General features: G+C 40.9%; 2 protein-coding genes across 2 annotated transcripts; one reads left to right on the top strand and one right to left on the bottom strand.

Annotated features, from left to right (window-relative positions):
* The first annotated feature begins 118 nt into the window (after positions 1-118).
* Positions 119-3,803, top strand: gja9b (gap junction protein alpha 9b). The gene is given in 2 exon segments (XM_042755770.1): positions 119-2,452; positions 2,455-3,803. Coding segments are annotated over 2 exon segments (1,329 nt in total). The 5' UTR covers positions 119-1,323; the 3' UTR covers positions 2,655-3,803.
* A 136-nt stretch (positions 3,804-3,939) lies between these two features.
* On the bottom strand, positions 3,940-9,589 carry LOC109100106 (c-Myc-binding protein). The gene is made up of 5 exons (XM_042755773.1): positions 9,442-9,589; positions 9,022-9,094; positions 7,964-8,012; positions 4,325-4,451; positions 3,940-4,236 (listed from the first exon to the last, which is right to left on the bottom strand). Exons 1-5 carry the CDS (start codon positions 9,454-9,456, stop codon positions 4,198-4,200), a joined length of 303 nt encoding a protein of 100 aa, XP_042611707.1. The 5' UTR covers positions 9,457-9,589; the 3' UTR covers positions 3,940-4,197.
* Between the last annotated feature and the right edge of the window lie 11,741 nt (positions 9,590-21,330).

Below are 21,330 nucleotides of genomic sequence, written 5' to 3'. Positions count from 1 at the left end.
ATTTCATAATTAAGTCTTGATTTTAAAGGAATTATGCTGATTTTGCACCATTTGTGCTTGTGGTTTTATTAATTTGTAATTATAATCCAGTCACATGTGTGTTGTCATGCAGCAGTGAGTTCAGCTTTCCAAAACTTCCTTCATGTCCCCATATCTGTTCACTACTAAAAAATAAAGCTTCCCAAAGAGTAATGCCATAAATGCATAATTTCTGGTTCCCAAAGAGCCACTCAGTGATCAGTTAGACGACTGTGTCTTGGTGTGAAGAACATTTTAATAAACCTTTTTAACCTTTTGTGGTTGGAAATTGGTGCCACAGATTCTTTAGAGTGTAGGACTCACACAAAGGAAGATATTTGGTATTGTCTTACAGGTTGTCAAAAATCCCAATCCGCCACAGATACTTTATTCTGTCCTGTGCTTTGAACGTCATGTTTTCTACACGAGTGCCCTTTGACACGTGTCATAAAACTGACCGCTGACCCTTCAGCGTTAGATGATCGTCGTTTGCGTGTAAGTGAACAGCAGCTCACGTACAAGAGTATAATCAATGAACATTCTCGCACGCCACTGAAATCCATCCCACAATCTCACAGGACTCCTGATTGGTCGAGAGATGCTGAGGCACCGCCCCCTCGAAACACCCCTGCGGTCTCTGGCCATCGATTCTTCAATGATGGGCTTAAAAACATCGACAGACGCCGGGCTTGAGGGGAAATCTGAGAGTGGATTCTGAGAGAGCAGTTCATGTATGAAATCGGACATGACTGATCGATCGTTAATCAGGATAATAAGCATCGACAGATGGAGAACCAGTTACTCATGCGGATCTCACAGGAGTGTGGGTGCTTCAGCATGTTGTGGAACAGCAGGACCCTCTTCACTTAACAGCTGGGCTTCATTAATAATCCATAATTGCTTTGTGAGTTATGTGATTGCAGCAGTGCCATGTGTCACCACATCAGGACAGTGAAGACTCATTTGGTCTGAATGACCTGCAGGCCTCCACAGCGGCACGCAAACGAATCGCATTGATCACTTTGGCCGGGATATAAAGTTAGCAGCGACCTAGATTTCTCAAACCACAGCATCCAGTCGAAAGAAGAACAGCAGATAATTGTTAGATGTCTTTTGATCATGCCACCAGCATGACCAACGCTTTTTCCTCATTCAGCATTTTTATATCTTTAAGAACAGTGACTATTTCAAATGGTGAGTACTGAGCTATTTAGTATTTGTTGTCTGTGAAATTTGGAATGGATTTGGAGAAGTGTATGAATCCTGCTGTCGTCCATCTGCAGCGGCAGTGATGTGCATGTGAGGATGGGCGACTGGAACTTTCTGGGTGGGATTCTGGAGGAGGTTCACATCCACTCCACTATGGTGGGGAAGATCTGGCTCACCATCCTCTTCATCTTCCGCATGCTGGTGCTGGGTGTCGCGGCTGAGGACGTGTGGAACGACGAGCAGTCGGACTTCATCTGTAACACGGAGCAGCCCGGCTGCCGCAACGTCTGCTACGACCACGCCTTCCCCGTCTCGCTCATCCGCTACTGGGTCCTGCAGGTCATCTTCGTCTCCTCGCCCTCGCTGGTCTACATGGGCCACGCCATCTACCAGCTGCGCGCCCTGGAGAAGGAGCGTCACTGCAAGAGAGTGGCTCTCCGGCGCGAGCTGGAGACGATGGAGGCAGAGCTGGTGGAGGCTCGGCGGCGGGTGGAGCGGGAGCTGCGGCAGCTGGAGCAGGGGAAGCTGAACAAGGCTCCGCTCCGGGGCCCGCTGCTGCGGACCTACCTGGCGCACATCGTGACCCGCTCTGTGGTGGAGGTGGGCTTCATGACGGGCCAGTACCTGCTGTATGGGCACCACCTGGAGCCTCTTTACAAGTGCGAGCGGGAGCCGTGTCCCAACGTGGTGGACTGCTTCATCTCGCGACCCACCGAGAAGAGCGTCTTCATGGTGTTCATGCAGGGCATCGCCGCTACGTCCCTGTTCCTCAGCCTGCTGGAGATCCTGCACCTGGCCTACAAGAAACTGAAGAAGGGGCTTCTGGACTACTATCCTCACCTGAAAGACGACCTGGGCGACTATTACGGTGCCAAGAAGAACTCTGTGGTGCATCAGGTGTGCACGAGCCAGGGGCGCAAAGCCACCATCCCGACGGCACCCAGCGGATTCGCTCCGCTCCTGGAGAAACAGGGCAACGGACCCACGTACCCCGTGCTCGTTAACCCCTCGTCTGCGTTTGTGCCCATCCAGGGCGTGTCGGACGTTCAGCGGGAGAACAAGGATGTTGTTCACGGTCTGCTGGACCGCAACAGCAACTCCAACAACCCCTGCAGCGAGACTCGCTCCCCTGTCGCACACACGCTGGAGAGTCCAGGCTTCAGCAGCCTCCTGATAACAGATCCACGCAAGCAGCAGCGAGTCAGTCCGGCCTGGAACTGCAGCACGTGGTGGAGGGGAACGGCTCGGACAGCAGCGACGGTGGCAGGGCTGACCTGAGGAGATCCGGCGGGACACACACACCGGACTCTGAGCCCGGCCCCGGCTCACGGCAACACAGTTCTGTAGAAAGTCCCACCTTCTCACCCAATCGGCAACGAACTTCACTAACCAGCAGCAGACGAGCAGCCAGCGACCTGCAGATCTGAGCCTCTGTGCGTGTTTCTCACAGTAATTACAAGCTGTTCTCTTTATAGTTCACACAAAAATGATCATTCTGTCATCATTTACTCTCCCTCGTGTATGCATTTCTTTCTTCTATTAAACATGGAAGTAGGTATTTTGAAGAACGCGTGTAACCAAACAGTTCATGGATCTTTGGTTACCCACATTCTTCAAAATGTTTTTTTTTTCTTTTCTATTCAACAGAAGAAACTGATATGATATGAAATATTATATGTTAATGATGACAATTACCAGTTTTGGGTGAACTATCCCTTTAAACCCAAGGATTGAAGCTTTATTTACAGCCGGGAGCTTTTCAGTATTTTCACCTGTAAAGAATGAGGAATCGTGACTGTATGTTGTTGGGTTTTGTACTTCTAGATGTTTTTAGCTCAAACCATCTATAAACGACACATATCTGAGTGTCTGTAGTGATGTGCACAGTGGTCTCTGCTGGTAACGGCCTGGAAGAGAAGCTTTTTAAAAGGAAGTCTGATTTTAAAGACATATTTTGATGAAAAGAGAATTTGCATTTATCTGTAGAATTATGACCTTTTAATATATAGGTGTTGCAGTGAGGCGGAGTACAGAAATCAAACTCTCTATCGTCCACCAGCATACAGTTTGTTTAAGCCTGCAGAATTTATGCACAGATAAAATGTCTTTGTTAAATATGTATTTTGCAGATTCTGTAAAGGTTATACAAACCCATGCACTGAACTGTGTGCATTAAGACAAAGATGAGGGATGTCCCATAATCCAGTGCATCTGTCACAAAGTAGCCGTTTCACCTTCCTGTGATGGACGTCTGGAGATGTGTCAGCCAGCTGACAATTCAGTTGATCAATTCCTTGCACCATTTTATTTTATTCTTCCAAAAATAACAATTATGTCATGCACTTTAAGAATTTGAGGTTATTTAATAGGATATGGCTGTTACACAAATGCAACTGTTAAACCTGCATTAAAGTTTTGGATTGCTACTGTTCTGTGAAGGGTTTTGTGGAAAAGATGACATATGGTAGTATAAATATGTGATGTTCAGACTGACTGCTAAACCATTGCGACTGCACAAAACTCTTCTTAGTCTAGAACGGTCTGTGATTGCAGATGCAGCGTCAGCATCGTTTGTCCTGTACGTGATCACTGCCTGTCGCTTGAGTCTCGGGGGAATCGATATTATCTTTGAAATGAGGGCCAGAAGCCTTAAAACAGTCTAAATGTGACTACTGTGATCGCTAACATCTAAGACACTTGCAATGCACAATATTTCATATTAAAGCCCTTGCTGTTTTATTGTGGTTTTCAAGTGTACAATTATGTAAAACAGAACTATAGTTTGTAGTTTTATAAGTCACTAAACAATCAGGAACAGTGCAAAAAATGGTTTATTAAATATAAGGCACAAATTTGCTGAACTAAAAAAAAAAAAAAAAAAAAATCACTTGTCAGACATGACAAAACGAACAAACTCAAAGATTTCCACTGATGTGAAGAAATATGTCAAAATGTCGAGCAGTAGTTCTGTTATTCTGTCCCCTCCTGCGCCGGCTCGTACCGCAGCAGCTGTAATTCACACAAACACTATAATCACAGAACCTGGGTTTCTACACAGCGTCTGACGCTTGAGTACAGTGTTTGTGTAATATCTCACCCTGTCCCTCAGATCTTTGTTCTCCTCCATCAGCTGATCATATTTCTGCTGTAAAGTGTTCAGCTCCAGCCGCAGACTCTCGGCATCATCGTCCTCGGGTGCGACGCCCAGCTGATGCTTGATGAAGCTGACGGGTGGCTTAGTTAAGTCTGTTTAACCTGCTGAGATCTTCTCTCAGAAACGACCCACATTTCACCGACCGAACCGTGTAAATGAGCTCAGTTGCTCTCAGTGCAGCAGTCTGATTTTTATAACACACATCTACCGTCTTCATAACATCACAAGCTTTGACATTACTGCATTCACAAATGTGTTTACACGCGTAACGCAACGTGCTGCTTCCAGTGTAGTCGCTTCATTATATTATAAGAGACGTCTAGTTTGTTTTTTACATTATTAACATTTAACATTAATCTAAAAGTGCAGATTCACAGGAAAATAATGCACATCATAACTACAGAAATGTTTGTGTATTTTGCAGATTAAATCGGCCCAGCAGCAGTACATATGACCACACTTTAAGGGATAGTTCACCCAAATGTGAAAATCCAGTCATCATTTACTGCCCTTCTTTCTTTTTCAGGCCACAAAGAGGAAATTTAAAAAACATCTATATAAGGCTGCATTTACACTGCAGGTCTGAATGCCCAAATCCGATTTTCTGACGACCCGCTTACATCATATTTTAAAAGTGACGTACAGAAATCAACCTCTCTAATCGTCCACGTCAGCATACATGTTTTGTTTAAGCCTGCAGAATTTATGCACAGATAAAATTGTCTTTGTTAAATATGTATTTTGCAGATTCTGTAAAGGTTATACAAACCCATGCACTGAACTGTGTGCATTAAGACACAGATGAGGATGTCCCCATAATCCAGTGCATCTGTCACAAAGTAGCCGTTTCACCTTCCTGTGATGACGTCCTGGAGATGTGTCAGCCAGCTGACATTCAGTTGATCAATTCCTTGCACCATTTTATTTTATTCTTCCAAAAATAACAGATTATGTCATGCACTAAAAAAAATAGATTATATAAAAGGATATGGCTGTTACACAAATCAAATGCAACTGTTTAACCCTGCATTAAAGTTTTGGATTGCTACTGTTCTGTGTGAAGGGTTTTGTGGAAAAGATGACATATGGTAGTATAAATATGTGATGTTCAGACTGTGCTGCTAAAACCATTGCGACTGCACAGCAAAACTCTTCTTTAGTCTAGAACGGTTCTGTGATTGCAGATGCAGCTGCAGCATCGTTTGTCCTGTACGTGATCACGTGCCTGTCGCTTGAGTCTCGGGGGAATCGATATTATCTTTTGAAATGAGGGCCAGAAAGCCTTAAAACAGTCTAAATGTGACTACTGTGATCGCTAACATCTAGACCAAGACACTTGCAATGCACAATTTTCATATTAAGCCCTTGCCTGTTTTATTTGGGTTTTCAAGTGTACAATTATGTAAAACAGAACTATAGTATTGTAGTTTTATAAGTCACTAAACAATCAGGAACAGTGCAAAAAATGGTTTATTAAATATAAGGCACAAATTTGCTGAACTAAAAAAAAAAAAAAAATCACTTGTCAGACATGACAAAACGAACAAACTCAAAGATTTCCACTGATGTGAAGCAATATGTCAAAATGTCGAGCAGTAGTTCTGTTATTCTGTCCCCGGTCCTGCGCCGGCTCGTACCGCAGCAGCGCTGTAATTCACACAAACACTATAATCACAGAACCTGGGTTCTCTACACAGCGTCTGACGCTTGAGTACACAGTGTTTGTGTAATATCTCACCCTGTCCCTCAGATCTTTGGTTCTCCTCCATCAGCTGATCATATTTTCTGCTGTAAAGTGTTTCAGCTCCAGCCGCAGACTCTCGTCATCATCGTCCTCGGGTGTGCGACGCCCAGCTGATTAGCTTGATGAAGCTGACGGTTGGCTTAGTTTAAGTCTGTTTTAACCTGCTGAGATCTTCTCTCAGAAACGACCCACATTTCACCGACCGAACCGTGTAAATAAGCTCAGTTGCTCTCAGTGCAGCAGTCTGATTTTAATAACACACTTAACATCTACCGTCTTCATAACATCACAAGCTTTGACATTACTGCATTCACAAATGTGTTTACACGCGTAAACGCAACGTGCTGCGTCCATGAGTCGCTTCATTATATTATAAGAGACGTCTAGTTTGTTTTTTACATTAATTAACATTTAACATTAATCTAAAAGTGCAGATTCACAGGAAAATAATGCACAATCATAACTACAGAAATGTTTGTGTATTTTGCAGATTAAATCGGCCCAGCAGCAGTACATATGACCACACTTTAAGGGATAGTTCACCCAATGTGAAAAATCCAGTCATCATTTACTGCCCTTCTTTCTTTTTCAGGCCACAAAGGGGAAATTTAAAAAACATCTATATAAGGCTGCATTTACACTGCAGGTCTGAATGCCCAAATCCGATTTTCTGACGACCCGCTTACATCATATTTTAAAAGTGACCCGTATCTGATTTTTGCATTTACACTATACACTGCTGAAACTACCAAACGCAGACGTTCTGACCCAGAAAAGAAGTTAAAACAGCACGAAATACAATGAATGCAGATGCAAATAAAATTATACAGTGTTTTGCTTTCCACATATTTTGAAAAGTTAACAAAAAAATCTGCAAAACATTGGCTCGTATCAGCGGAGAAAAAAAGCGTTGAAACCGTGTATGTCCTCGCCCTCATATCTCGTGAAATGTCTCTCAAGACCACGGATTTTATTTCGTAACAACCCTGCATTTTTGCCTGCACTGTCTCTTCGCCCCAATAGACTTGAAGACATGAAACCTCCGCATTGTCTCCACTGTGTGTATCCTTCGTCCTCCATCGCGCCTATAATCAGGCGTGTTGATCTCAGTTGGTGGTGTCCACCTGAGTTTGACGTCACTTTTTTAATGATGTACGACTCGCATTTACTGGGGAATATCCGATTTGTCTGCTTACATGGCACACGCAAATGCACATATCCGACTCATATCCGATTTACCCACATCAATAATGAGGCCTGAAGCCGATCTGAGAAAATCGGAATCCATGCGCATTTTTTTTCCTGCTTACACCGTTCACCGGTCAATCATCCGATCTGTGCCACATGAGAGGAAAAAATCGGAATTGGGTCACTTGAACCATGCAGTGTAAATGGGGCCTAAGTGAAAAGTATCGATCTTTAAAAAAAGAGATGCATAAGTATCACAGAATGATCCCAGGTGAAGCGTGTCGTATATTCCAAGTGTTCTGGTGTGTGTGTGTGTGTGTGTGTGAGACAGGATTTGGTGAAAAACAAACTGAAATGTAATGCATATTTAACAAATGTCCTGTCCTTGGCCGTTGGTTTCTGTAAATCGATGCTTCGCCTAAACCACAGCACACTGGATGTTTCTCCAGCTCAAGTCTGGAGACTCTGCGGACCGCTGAAGAGTTGTTTCAGTGGTCTGAGAAGCACTGCTGTAAAAGACTGAATCAGAACGAAATACAGCGCCCCAAAAGTATCTCTGGAGCAGAGCTCAGAAAGAGCTGATGAGCATGATAACATGTTGACAAACAAACTTAAACTTGTGGCTTCTCCGGACAGCAGTGTAAGGATACTCCAAGGCATTGCTGGGCTTCTCCGTTTCCTCGTACAACGCCACCAAGACTGAAACGCAGAAGATCAAATCACACACACACAGTGTTGCCAACTAATTTTCAGGGGAAATTGCTGAAGGAAGATCGATTTGTTGCTAAAAGTTGCTAAATGACGTTGTGATGTTGTTGCGTGATGACGTCATTACATAGCCATTACACAAAACAGCGTTTTTACGTAGAATACACAACGATATTACTCAAATCTCAGCGAAAAATATTTTTTAAATGTTAAATGTTATTTGTCAAAAAAAAAAATATAATAAAAAAAAAATATTTTAATTTGTAAAAGTAACATAAATAGCACGTCTTTATGATCAGATTTTTTTACAGCATTGAATTATTGAACAGATAAACATTTTATGTATTTTCCTATAACTAGTAAAACTGCACATTCTGAACAATTATAGTTTTAAGCAGTGTACTGGTGTGCTACACAAAAGTCTATAAAAATAGGACACAATGTACTGCTTATATAAAGGAACAATACGTATTTATTTTTTAATTTAAACTTCCACATTGCATTTTGTGTTTTCAGGTTACAGTTTACATCTTAATAGATAACATCCTGGCAGAAAATGACTAGTACCTTTAAAGTTTCTCCACATATTTTGTTCTTACAGTGTACCTAACTGAACAACAATTATATATACAAGCTAACAGCATGCTGTATAATAAACGTGCATTTATTATTGACCATTTGGAACTATTAACTTAATGCACACTTGATGTTTGTACTGTTAAGCATCTTTCTCCAGCTCTCTCCAGGTTGATGTGCTGCTTGGCTGGCTAGCTGTTCAATGGTTTCCTCTTTTTGTGTAATTTACATGAAAATATGTGTCTTTTTTATCATTTGAGTCACTTTACTAAAGTTGCCAAAAACTTTTTTAAAATAGCTAAATTTGTTGCTAGGTGCTTTTTGGAAAAAAAAGTTGCTAAATCTAGCAACAAAATTGCTAAATTGCTAACACTTTCACACACACACAGAGAAGTTCATTCGTGGGGGGTTGTCTTCTTCTTACCCGTGGTGAGACTGTCCAGGACACCGTTCTTCTCCAGATACCGCCGGAACTGCTCTCGCTTCGACTCAGAGGCCTGAAGAGAGAAACAGAGCTCATCAATCTGGTGCTCACGACTGAATCACACTCACAAGAGCCGTTTCATTAGATAACAGGGTAAAGGGATGTTCAGTAAGGCGAAGACGGTCAGTTTTGGGTTAGTTAGTGGATGCTGCTGCTAGTTAATGTGATTCCCTGCACCTGTGTGAACTTGGGACTTCACACATGCAAAAAAAACCAATGAAACCGACTCAAACACTTCAGACTGCGTCCATTAAAGCCACACGACATAAAGAGACTTTTACAAGCTACGAACACTTAATCTGTTCTCAAAGCGGCTCAGTCTGGAGCTTTATCAGCGCGTTTGTCGGTTTGTTTACTCACTCTGTAATGCGCCATGACGAACGACGAAGACACGTGGTGTTTGGTTTGAGTCGCCGAACGAGTCTTCCGCGCGCATGCGCAGAGCAGAACCGAAACACAAACTGTCGCCCCGGCAACGCTTAAAGGGACCGCGGCGTCAGCTTGAGCTTCAGGCGCATGTTACGAGCGGAAGTGCGGTTCACATGAAATGAAGGCAAACAAATAGAATATTTCATCTTTTCTTCGTTTTCTTTTTTTACGTATTTATTTTAGGTTGATATTATTATGAGTATTATTAGCTTTCTTCATTTCATGTGCGTTTCAAATAAACATTAACAGCAAAACGATACAGGGATTAACTTAAATTAGCAAAAGAAAAGATTTAAAGTATTCTATACATTTGATTTGCCTTTTTAATTTTCGATCTTTCGAAGTTTGTGTATAAGTCAGTAGCTGGTTTGAAGGTGAGTGTTGCAGTTACACATTACATTGTGCATGGCACTGGCTTTTTCTGCAGCGGGTTTATTTCTGTGAGATCAGCAGCTAAAGGCTCTGGAACACTAGATCAGCAAGGCTTAGGCTGTCCTGTGGCTCAGTGCTAGAGCATTGCGTTAGCAGCGCAAAAGGCTGTGGGTTTAAAGAGGTTTTAGATTAAAAACAATGTTAGCCTGAATGCACTGTCAGTCGCTTTGGATAAAAGCATAAATGTAGATGTATAAGAGATGAGGACATGACTGCTATGGAATGCCATCCCTGATATATTTAGAAATAAATATTAGAAATATAAATAAATGAATAAATATACAAAGAAAAGTAAAAAAGTAAAAATAAATAATTTATAATTGTATTTCTTTATGTACTTTGTCTACATTTATTTATTTTATTTATTTTTACATTTATGTATTTATTTACGTATTTATTTATTTCCACTTTTTTTTTTTATTGTAATAGCAATCGAGCCTGAGCTTTGAGGCCACAGTGACACCTTGTGGTCCCAAGACGAAGCACAAGAAGTGTAGCCTACATAACACGCCTGTTGTTAGTGTGGGATGAATGACTTAGATGGGCAAAATGATTTGAAATCTTATATCACAGGTTATTATTTCAGTTTCAGGTGGGGGCTTGTTTCGGCTGGGAAGAGTGCAATCAGAATCAGAATTGGCTTTATTTGCCAGAAGTGCGCAAACACACGAGGAATCTGTTGTGGTTTTTTAAGGTGCTCCTGACACACACACACACATCTGACATGAGAACAGAAAAACATTTAACTAGTAAGACTTAACAATAAATAATGTGTATGAATCTGGAACAGCAGATTTATGTACAGATTTGTGCATTATTTACTCTCTATATACTGTACAGCTGTATAAATGAAGTGATATGCATATGTATTTACATAATACTCGAGGAAGAGGTAATTAAAGATGGAGAATGAATTACAGAACACAGGTAATGATTCATGTGTTAGCTGTTTAAGCTGGAGATGGCATGGGGGAAAAACTGTTTTTATGCCTAGATGTTCTAGTGCACAGAGATCTGTAGCGTCTGCCTGAGGGGAGAAGTGCACACAGGTTGTGTCCGGGGTGAGAGAGGTCTGTGATGAGGTTACCTGCCCGTTTCTTCACTCTAGAGTTGTACAAGTCCTGAAGACTGGGCAGGTGCACACCAATGATCCTTTCTGCTGTCCTAACAGTTACAGAAGAGCACAGAACCAAAACAATAATAGCCGAGTAAACAGTGTCATCTGTGCCAGTGGCAGGTTGAACTTTTTCAGCTGGCCAAGGAAATATAACCTCTCAATTCAATTCAATTCAAGTTTATTTGTATAGCGGGCAGGTTGAACTCCAACAAAATACAAACTGTCATCTGTGCCAGTGGCAGGTTGAACTTTTTCAGCTGGCCAAGGAAATATAACCTCTGCTGTGCCTTTTTCACAATGGAGTCAATGTGATTGTCCCACTTCAGGTCCTGAGAGATGGTGGTGCCCAGGAATCTGAATGACTCCACTGCAGTCACAGTGCTGTTCATGATGGTGAGTGGGAGGGGGGGGAGTTTCTCCTGAAGTCCACAAACATCTCCACTGTCCAGGATGGCTCCGTTCAGCCAGGTTTCCATGAAGCAGAGCGCACCGGAGTTTAAAAAGTCCTTGTTTGTGCGTGTGAGGAGTCGTAGTTTGTCTGATTTATTTTCTAGGGAGCGGAGATTTGCCAGATGAATGCTCGGCAGCGGGCTGTTGGAATTTAACGAGCTTCCCTCGCTTGCGTCGCCTGGAGCGCTTGTATAAGAATGCAGCTCCTCCAACTAATATGTCCAGTAAAACAACTGAATGCTCAAATGTCGGCAGAAAGTTATTTGGTGTGCTATTTCTGATGTCTAGGAGTTCGTTTCTAGTTAAATTCAATTAAAGTTTATTTGTATAGTGCTTTTCACAATACAAATTGTTGCAAACAAACTTTACTGAAAATTAAGTTTCTACAAAATATTTAGTAGTAGCCCAGGACCTCCACATCCAGCATCTTCACCTCCAAGATCGTCTGAGACCAGCCACCCGGACAGCTGCAGCAACAATCGGTTTGCACAACCAAAGAATTTCTGCACAAACTCTCAGAAACCGTCTCAGGGAAGCTCATCTGCATGCTTGTTGTCCTCATCGGGGTCTCGTCCTGACTGCAGTTCGTCATCGTGACCGACTTGAGTGGGCAAATGCTCACATTCGATGACATCTGGCACTTTGGAGAGGTGTTCTCTTCACGGATGAATCCTGGTTTTCACTGTACAGGGCAGATGGCAGACAGCGTGTATGGCGTTGTGTGGGTGAGCAGTTTGCTGATGTCAGCGTTGTGGATCGAGTGGCCCATGGTGTTGGTGGGGTTATGTATGGGCAGGAGTGTGTTATGGACAACGAACACAGGTGCATTTTATTGATGGCATTTTGAATGCACAGAGATACGTTGACGAGATCCTGAGGCCCATTGTTGTGCCATTCATCCACGACCATCACCTCATGTTGCAGCATGATAATGCACGGCTCCATGTTGCAAAGATCTGTACACAATTCCTGGAAGCTGAAAACATCCCAGTTTTTGCATGACCAGCATACTCACCGGGTATGTCACCTAGTGTTGCAGCTTTATAATATACTAGTAGTGTAATGCAAATGCATTTCTATTGAGCCAAAATACAATTGAAATGTATTTGAAGCACATTAAAACAATGCTTCAAATATACTCTAACTGTAGTTCATGAAGTATTAAAGGGACATTTTAAATTAAATTTTAAGAAATACACTTAAATTGCACTAAATATACTTAAAGTGGTTCGATTTTAACACAGTTTCAGTTATTTTGACACAACTTGATCATATCTTGAAATACACTTAATGTACCTGAAGTTGTTTCAAATTAATGCGTTTAATATGCACTTAGTATAGTATAGTTTAAATATATTAAGTGTGTCTGAAAAAGCACAATTTAAATTTCTTTTTCACCTGGGTAAGCCTAAAACGGATATTTCTTAAACTTATCCCTTAATTCTAATTGTTGATTGGAATGTTGATCCAGGAACATGTTGTACTTGGTGAAATCGCATTCACCATTCTACAGCATTAGTTGAGACATACACACACATACACACACACACCACACCACACACACACACACACACACACACACACACCCACATAAACACATATATATATATATATATATATATATATATATAGATAGATATGATATATAGCCTAGGATACTAGAAAGAGAGATAGATAGATTATAAAAGATACTCTTTTTGTCAAGTTTTATATATATATATATATAATATATATAAGGTTTGGCGATGTAAGAGAAAGCAGCGAAGACAAGGACAAGACCTCCCCGCCACACTCCTTTTAAACATATAAAGCGTCTTCTTTTTTTAATTTAATTGCCTCACAATATAAAATATAAGAACTATACATAGTTCGGAGAGATAAATGAGCAAATCGAAGCAGACCCTTACCAAAAAGTAGTATACTTCAAGTTTATTAAGTATACTTAAGTAAAGTTAAAGTATATTTAGACTTTTTGTAAGTATAAGTCAAGTATACTTAAATGTCATTTTAAGTATATTTCTGAGGAGGTAACAATAAAGTCCATTTCTGAGAATACATAAAAAAGTAAACTAAAGCATACTTTCTTATTTTTAGTTTAAAAGAAGTATACTAATAGCACACTTGAATAAACTTCTTTTTCGTAAGGGGAAGCAAGGTTCTGCGCCAGCAACACGATCAGGCGCTACCATAGCGGGGAAGTTAGCAGCTATGGCGGCTAACAATACCGCTAGCAACAAGGATACACCTGAAAGAGATAACTTGTCGATGAGTCAACTAGTCTCTGAACTGGCAAAACAGTGGACCAGTTTAAAAGAGGACATGACAAGCTTAAATCAAGATTCAGTCAAGCCGTTGCAAGCCTCTCTCGACACGCTACGTGAGACTGTAAGCTTGTTTCAACACTGACTCGCATCTACTGAAGTAATGGTCAGAGAAAACTTTGAAAGGCTCGTCGCTGCAGAAGCGACGATTAAGTCCTTTGAAGGCTCAAAATTAATCTCTTCTGGACCAAACTGACGATCTTGAAAACAGATCCAGATAGTCTAACCTGCGTATTATTAACATTCCAGAAGGCAGTGAGGATGGAAAAGACTCTGTTGGATTCATATCTGGGCTGCTTAAAGATACCATGGAGAGCGTGTTTGACAGTCCCCCTGAACTTGAGCTTGTGCTTCGCCCAAAACCTGGAGCAGGGCAATCTCCAAGATCATTCATTGTCTGTTTCCACCGATTTCAGGAAAAGGCACTTCACTGGGCCAGGCGACACGATGTTAAATTCAACGGAGTGTCACTGAGGTTATACCCGGATACGAGCACAGCTTTAGCGCAGAAATGCGCCGGATTCAAAGAAGTCAAACAGTAACAAATATCAAACACCAACATCAATTTACAGCCTCTGAGGATATCACAGATCCTCAGGGTCGATGTGTGATTGTCTCTGGGAGTTTATATCATGTCCCTGGTGTACTAGTTGACATATATGTCCCTAACTGGGATGATGTGAGTTTTATTAACAAGCTTGTTTCTTTGTTGCCAGACTTTAACTCCTATCTCATGATTTTTGGTGGTGACCATAAATTGTGTTATGGATCCATCCCTTGACCGCTCTAATCCAAAATCTTTATCCCGGTCTAAGATGGCCCAAGCCTTATCTACATTCATAGACCAAGTGGGGGCTGTTGATCCTTGGCGATTTCAGTTTCCACACAGCAGAGCATATTCCTATTTCTCACAAGTTCACCACTCCTATTCAAGAATTGATTATTTCTTTATAGATAAATCGCTCCTTCCTTCTGTTGGACAAATCGATTATTTACCTATTGTGGAATCAGACCATGCTCCTGTGCAATTAGATCTTATTTGCAATTTGAAGTATAATGAAAAGCCTCTGTGGAGACTAAATACATCCTTATTATCAGATCCTGCATTCTGTACATTCATAACCACAGCTATAGATGATTTTCTATTACACAATAGGTCAGAATCTACATCAGCATCTACGTTGTGGAAGACACTTAAAGTAGTTATCAGGGGAGAAATAATTTCATATACTTCCACTCTAAATAAAAATAAAAAAACGTAAACAAAAACTAGATGAGATTGGATTGTCTCTATTCCTTGTCTCCCTCACCTGAACTTTATAAGGAAAGGTTGAACATTCAAGTTCAGTATAATCTGCTATCAACAAATAAAACTGAATGGTGTTCTAAAGGATATATATATGAACACTGTGAAAGAGCAGGAAGACTTTTAGCCCACCAGTTAAAATCTAAAGCTGCCTCCAAAATTATACCTCTATGGGATTAATATCCTGCCATGATTCAAAACTGAAAATAAAATTCTGAAAGGTTGAACCTAAGTGTTCGAAAACACTCAAATCTTACACAAAAAAAGTTTTGCAAGAATCGAAAAATAGATTTGTCAAAAGCTTTCAAAATGTAAAAAAAATAAAAAAATATCTCTGCAAAAATTATGTTGTTTTTGAAATTTCCTTCTTCAGAACTGCAACATTTATTTTACGATTAGTAAAAAGAGTTTCAAAGTTGTCAGTGTTCTCCCACTGTATTAGTTTGTTTTCCAGGTTTGAAACCTTGTAAATGGTGATCTGAAAACTGGTGTGCGAATGTGTGAAAAAAGTTTTGAAACTCTGAAAACAGAGTTTTGCAGGCTTGCAAAGTGGTAAAAAAAGGAAAATCTCTGCAAACAATTTTGTTTTTGTTTTCCTTCTTCAGAAGTGCAACACTCTTTTTTACGGTGTTGTGCAATCATTTTTTTCAGAGTTTCAAATTTTGTCAGTGTTCTCGACCAGTGTATAGTTTTGTTTTCCAGGTTTGAAACCTTGTAAATAGTGATCTGAAAACTGGTGTGCGAATAGGTTAAAAAAAGTTTTTGAAACTCTCTGAAATACTGAGGTTCAAAAGGGGCGAAACTTATTACATTACATTACATTTGCACTCATATTTCAGACTATTTTTTTCAGAGCCGAGTTTACAACACCCACTTTGAGGAATACGCCCACACAGTTTGCGAGCTTGCGACTCACGTGATATTTGTGGCAGCATTGTCACGCAACTTTTGCTTTGAAACTCTGAAACTCCCCAGAACTGAGCGAAAATGAAGCTTCGCAACCCTCGCAACTTAAAAAAAAGAAGTGCTGAGGGAGCCTTCTGCTCTGCCTCATTCGGCCAATGCTTTGCTGTCTGCTGACGGACAGTCCCAATCACAAGTCGTATTTACTGGAAAGGTGGTTGATATGACCGACTCGCTCCGCCACTGACGAAAGCGCCCGGATACTGCAAACAGACGGAGCGCACTGATCTCTGGCCACAAAGCAGGTCCCGTCTAGAGCTGTTTAGTTCGCGAACCCGTTAGTGTCGATGGATTTTCAAACTTGGGACAGGTGTCTTGCTACAGGCATGAGTAAGTGCGGTGGAGAAGTTCTGAAAAGCGGTGTTTTGTGAGAAATGCAAACGAAAAACGATCGTTAAATATATCGGTCAAAGAAGCCCCAAAATGGTGTGTTTTAAAAAATTAACATTGTGACAAACACTTCAGTCAGCTAAAACACGCCGTGTTTACTTCCTTGTTCCATGAATATTATAGTTTGGTTGCGTCCAAAACGAACGTGATAATCCATTTTTTGATTAATTTGAGTAAAAATGTGTTTTTATTTACCAAGAAAGTGGCAAGATAAAAACCACTATTTTCTGTTTCAAACTTTCACATAGCATCTTATAATAACTCTGCTGTTATTATAATAACATAAAAAATTCTAATCCAGATTTTGATTTTTAAAGACTTATTTAAAAACGGATTATTTTTTCCCAAAAATGCAATAAATTCATGACACTTTTTTTTTCAAAATGCAATTAATCCATTGAATCAATATAAAAGTAATTTTTTTTATCATATTGAAACTGTTGAAATTAGCAATCGCTAAGAAATATCTCCTGAACTTTTTTGACGGCAATCAGCTCACAAAAAACTGATTTTGCCACGGGTACTTTGCCAACTGCTCCTTGAATCGACGTGCTTATTTCATTTGTGATGTAAACTGAATCTATATAGTCCAGCTATGCTGTTTAATCATTCTGAATATTTATATTTCATTTTGGTGCGCTTGAACGTTCCGCTACTGTGTAATAGTAGCCTATGCTATTCACCAACTAAACATGTCCTATTCAATGCATTCACAGTCTCTTTCATGGCCATCATTTGTAGGTTTGCCCTATATCACAAACTGTTTGCTCAACCGCATAGCGTTTTCTCGGAGTTCACTTAGTGCTTCCTACCATGCACAAATAAAAATTGTCACTGAACTTTTCTGCGTGTGTAATTGTAACAATTGAGCACTCAAACACGCCAAACCAACAATTAACTAAAAACACACTTTAACAACTGATTTTTGCATGGGCAGTTTGCACTAGTATTTACAACTACATTGTCAAAGCAACCAGACAAGAGACAATTCCCACTAATATTCCTGTCATTCAGTATTGCCGTTAGTGAAAGAGGCCGTAAAATAAATCATGAAAAATACTTACTTCACAAACAGCAGAGCAAACAAGTAGGTGATTGCTAAATATATTTTTTCATTGCATTGATATTTCAACTGACTGAATCACAACAGCATATTTTTCTGTCCACCGACAGTTCCGCCGCCATGCTTTTTTGTTAATCTTGCTGTCTCCCTTGGTCATCATCACTTCTCCCCGAGAGGTGCCCCGGTTCGTTTGGAAACTACATCTAAATGGTTCACTAGTCCTATAGTGGTTAGTAAGTGATGTCCGAACACAGCCAACATAGGTTGGATGGGATAGTAAAGACAATGTATTGGCCATAGCAAGGCAGCGTAGATTCTATGCATATCTTGTTATGATTTGCTACGATATCCTCTTCCGTTATCCAGATCCAATGTTTCTGAAAATTTTCCAATTCTTGCAGGAGGAATATACTGCAATAGCTGATGCTGCACAGTCGTTAATATCATTGATTTCGAGAAGACAGCAACAATAAGGAGGGCAACCACCTCGAAGGTTGCAGATAGATGGACACAACACCCCAAGTACATCAGTTGGAACAAGTCAGCTACCGACAATCCAAAATGAAATGCAGAGGTAGGTGCCATCACACTATATTGCAATTCTTCATATACATATTACACGTTAGAAAAGGGGCTAAAACTCTTTTTTGTTAGGTTAGGGGATGAACCGTCCAAGGTTCAAACCTAAGGTCTAGACCTGGGTTGTGCTGCGGGTCCCTCCTTCCAACTGACCACTAAAGACCCATCCAAGCCGGTTCCAAGTTTCACAAGGCCACATCTGCCCTCTCATCCTTACCTCTGATTGTGGGCACGAAAAACCTCCCGATCAAAAGCCTCGCCATGTGACCCAGGTTAAGCACGCCCGGGTTATAGTGATTAGGGTTTTACCCAGGGTTACGCCACAGTGGTTACCAATGGTACAGTTTAGGGCCAGGGTGGTTATAAGCCACCGGGGTTACTAACGGGTAGGTTTAGAGCCAGGGTTAGTATAGGCCATGAGGAGTTACTCAACTGGTAGGTTTATGCTCAGGGTTGGTATAGCCATCTGGCGGTTACTTAACAGGTAGGTTTTAGATTCCGGGGTGGGTATAGCCATATTAATAATACTACCGGGTATGTTTATGGCCGAGGGTTGTGTGGTATAGGGCCCTGGCTGGTGTTACTACGGGTGGTTTAGATTGAGGGTGGGGTATTAGCCATAGGCAGCAACTAACGGGTAGGTTTAGGGCCAGGGTTGGTTAGGGTTAGGGGGTTAGGGTTAGAGTTAGAGGGTTAGGGTTAGGTTAGGGTTAGGGTTAGGGTTAGGTATATAGATAAAAACGAGTTTCACCCTCATTAATTCCACCCTCATTAGCATATGCGATCTGATTGGCCAAAGCTTACCTGGCCGTGATCTTTTGAAGCGGAGGTCCGATGTGCACAATAAAAAGTAAATTCTGGTATCGTTGGATTCAGGAAGCTGTCGTCTTTCAGGACAACGTGGATGTATGGAAGAACGTAGAATGTTTCTTACAATCCAATGTGACCGTCAACAGTCAAAGGTCTGACAAAAAGGAAGTCAGGAGTCACGGGGTAACGGGTAAAGGCAAAAAAATACATCCCCATGAAATAACCTGTGAAATCAATGGGGGTCCTTTTTTGCCGAGAGGTATTAGTTTGTGTGTGTGAGTGCCTGTGTGTGATTGTGCACATGTTGTGTGTGAGAGTGCACAGGCATGGTGTGTGTGTAGTGGTTGTGTGTGATAGAGAGAGGCGCGAGAGATTGAAAGAGTGAGAGAGGTGCATCATTAGAAGTCAAAACTTAAACATTTTGAGATAAAAACAAGCAGGTAGGCTTGAGCAATTATAACTATTGAACATGTAAAGGAAGAACATATTGTCCGGCTTCGCCTTGGGCTTCCTTAATATGAGCATCAGAGCGCTCTAAGATTCTGCAATCGTTTTTTTATTCTTCTGGAACGAGCATAAGCACCGTGAAAACTAAAAGTAACACACAAATAGCTGGTTTTATATTTTTTTTGGCTTTGGCATAACAAAAAGTTATAATTAAATCCTTTACACCTTTTACAGTGCATCATCATGCATTTGTATATATGCAATGTAGGGCTGGGACAATAAATCGATGCAGAATCGATTTGTGGAAGTCGTGTTAGATTTTCAAGAATGCATCGCGCCTTCCTCCTGGAATCCTTCTGAGCTTAATGTTAACAGCATATGGCGCCGCGAATCATTTTTTTCCACACACTCAAATTCTTTACATGAAGAAGAGTGCTAAAGAGCAGTTGTGTTTCGGCTGAATCAATGTAATTTTCCCTCAGCTTAGAATGCTTTTATGACGCGGTTAATTTAAACAGCCCACTGTGAAAACCTTGGTGTAATCGCTTCAACCTTTTCGAATTTACTATATTAATATGTAGGTTCAAGTGTTGTAAGATCTTGGAAACAATCAGAGTTATGGCTGTTCTTTACTAAAGCATGCAGTGCCATCTGCTGTTCAAAACTCAAGCTCAGAAGCGATTCAAGAGAGAATCGCGGATGCATTCGGGAAAATCTCAGAATCGGGGGTGCTGAAATCATTTCTCATTCGCGATTGCATCGATTTTTTTTCCCAAGCCCTATATGCAATGCACATTAAATACCTTTAAAGCCATTTAAAATAACAACACATAACCAATAATTTGCGCAGTTAAACACTTTAAACCTTTCCCTGGTACACGTGGCCAAAAAACAATTTCCATAAACATCAATGTAGACATTTTACATCATTAAAGATTCCTGTCTGTTTAAAAAACACTGAACTAAAACAAAAAAAAATACACGACCTCGCTCCGCTCACCAAGGGTGCCAAACTTTAAACTTCCATGCTTCCTGAGTTAGCCGCAGCTTTGTGGTGATCTTCTGTGCTAAACAGCACACAAATGTGTAGACATAAGACACCAGCAGCTTAACAAAACAATGTGAAAAAAGGGGATTCTATAATATCATATGTCACTGAGCTTCTGAACAGGAGAGAAATCTGACAAGTGTAACTGACTGCTGACACAATATACAAGTTTCTGGGCTCACAGCCTCAAACCCAATCATCACGCCGATATAAATGACCTGAAGGTGACTGAATTACCTCTACGACCTCCCTAGTGGTCACTTTACCCATTTGTTTTCCCCTCAAAGGTTGTGTTAGACACCAGGGGCCTGTTTCATAAATATTTATTTGGTTGTCACACTAGTAGAATATGTTCATAGTTCATATGTTCATGTTCATAGGACACTGACACCAATATCCATTTACATAAATTGATGTTATTTCCTGTACAGAATTTGATGAAGTTTTTTGCGTTAAATGAATGTTTTAAAGTTTGTGGGGTCCATGGGTCTCTGGGTAGTGGGTTAAGTCTAGTGGATAGTGAGGCTAGGGCTAGCAGTTTATGGTTCTGTTAGGGTTAGGGGCTAGGCTCTGGGTTAAAACTTGCAAACTAGGTATAATAGAATAAAAAAAACGAGTTTCACCCCGTCCATTAATTTCCACCCTCATTAGCATATGCGATCTGATTGGCAAGCTAGCTTCCTAGTTACCTGGCCAATATCTTTTGAAGCGGAGGTTCCGATGAAATGTGCACAAAAACGATAACTGGTATCGTTGGATTCAGGAAGCTGTCTTCGTCTTTCAGGTAGCGCGGATGTATGGAAAAAAGGATGTTGCTTTGTTCAAATCCAACTGTGACCTTACAAACACAGTCTAAAGTGTTGACAAAAAAAGAATATCGGTCATCGGGCAAAG

This window comes from Cyprinus carpio, unplaced genomic scaffold (genome assembly GCF_018340385.1).
Source record: "Cyprinus carpio isolate SPL01 unplaced genomic scaffold, ASM1834038v1 S000006746, whole genome shotgun sequence".
In the NCBI taxonomy this organism is placed as follows: domain Eukaryota; kingdom Metazoa; phylum Chordata; class Actinopteri; order Cypriniformes; family Cyprinidae; genus Cyprinus; species Cyprinus carpio.
The sequence above is the reverse complement of the archived record's forward strand: the minus strand, read 5'-3'. Positions and strand labels throughout refer to the sequence as shown.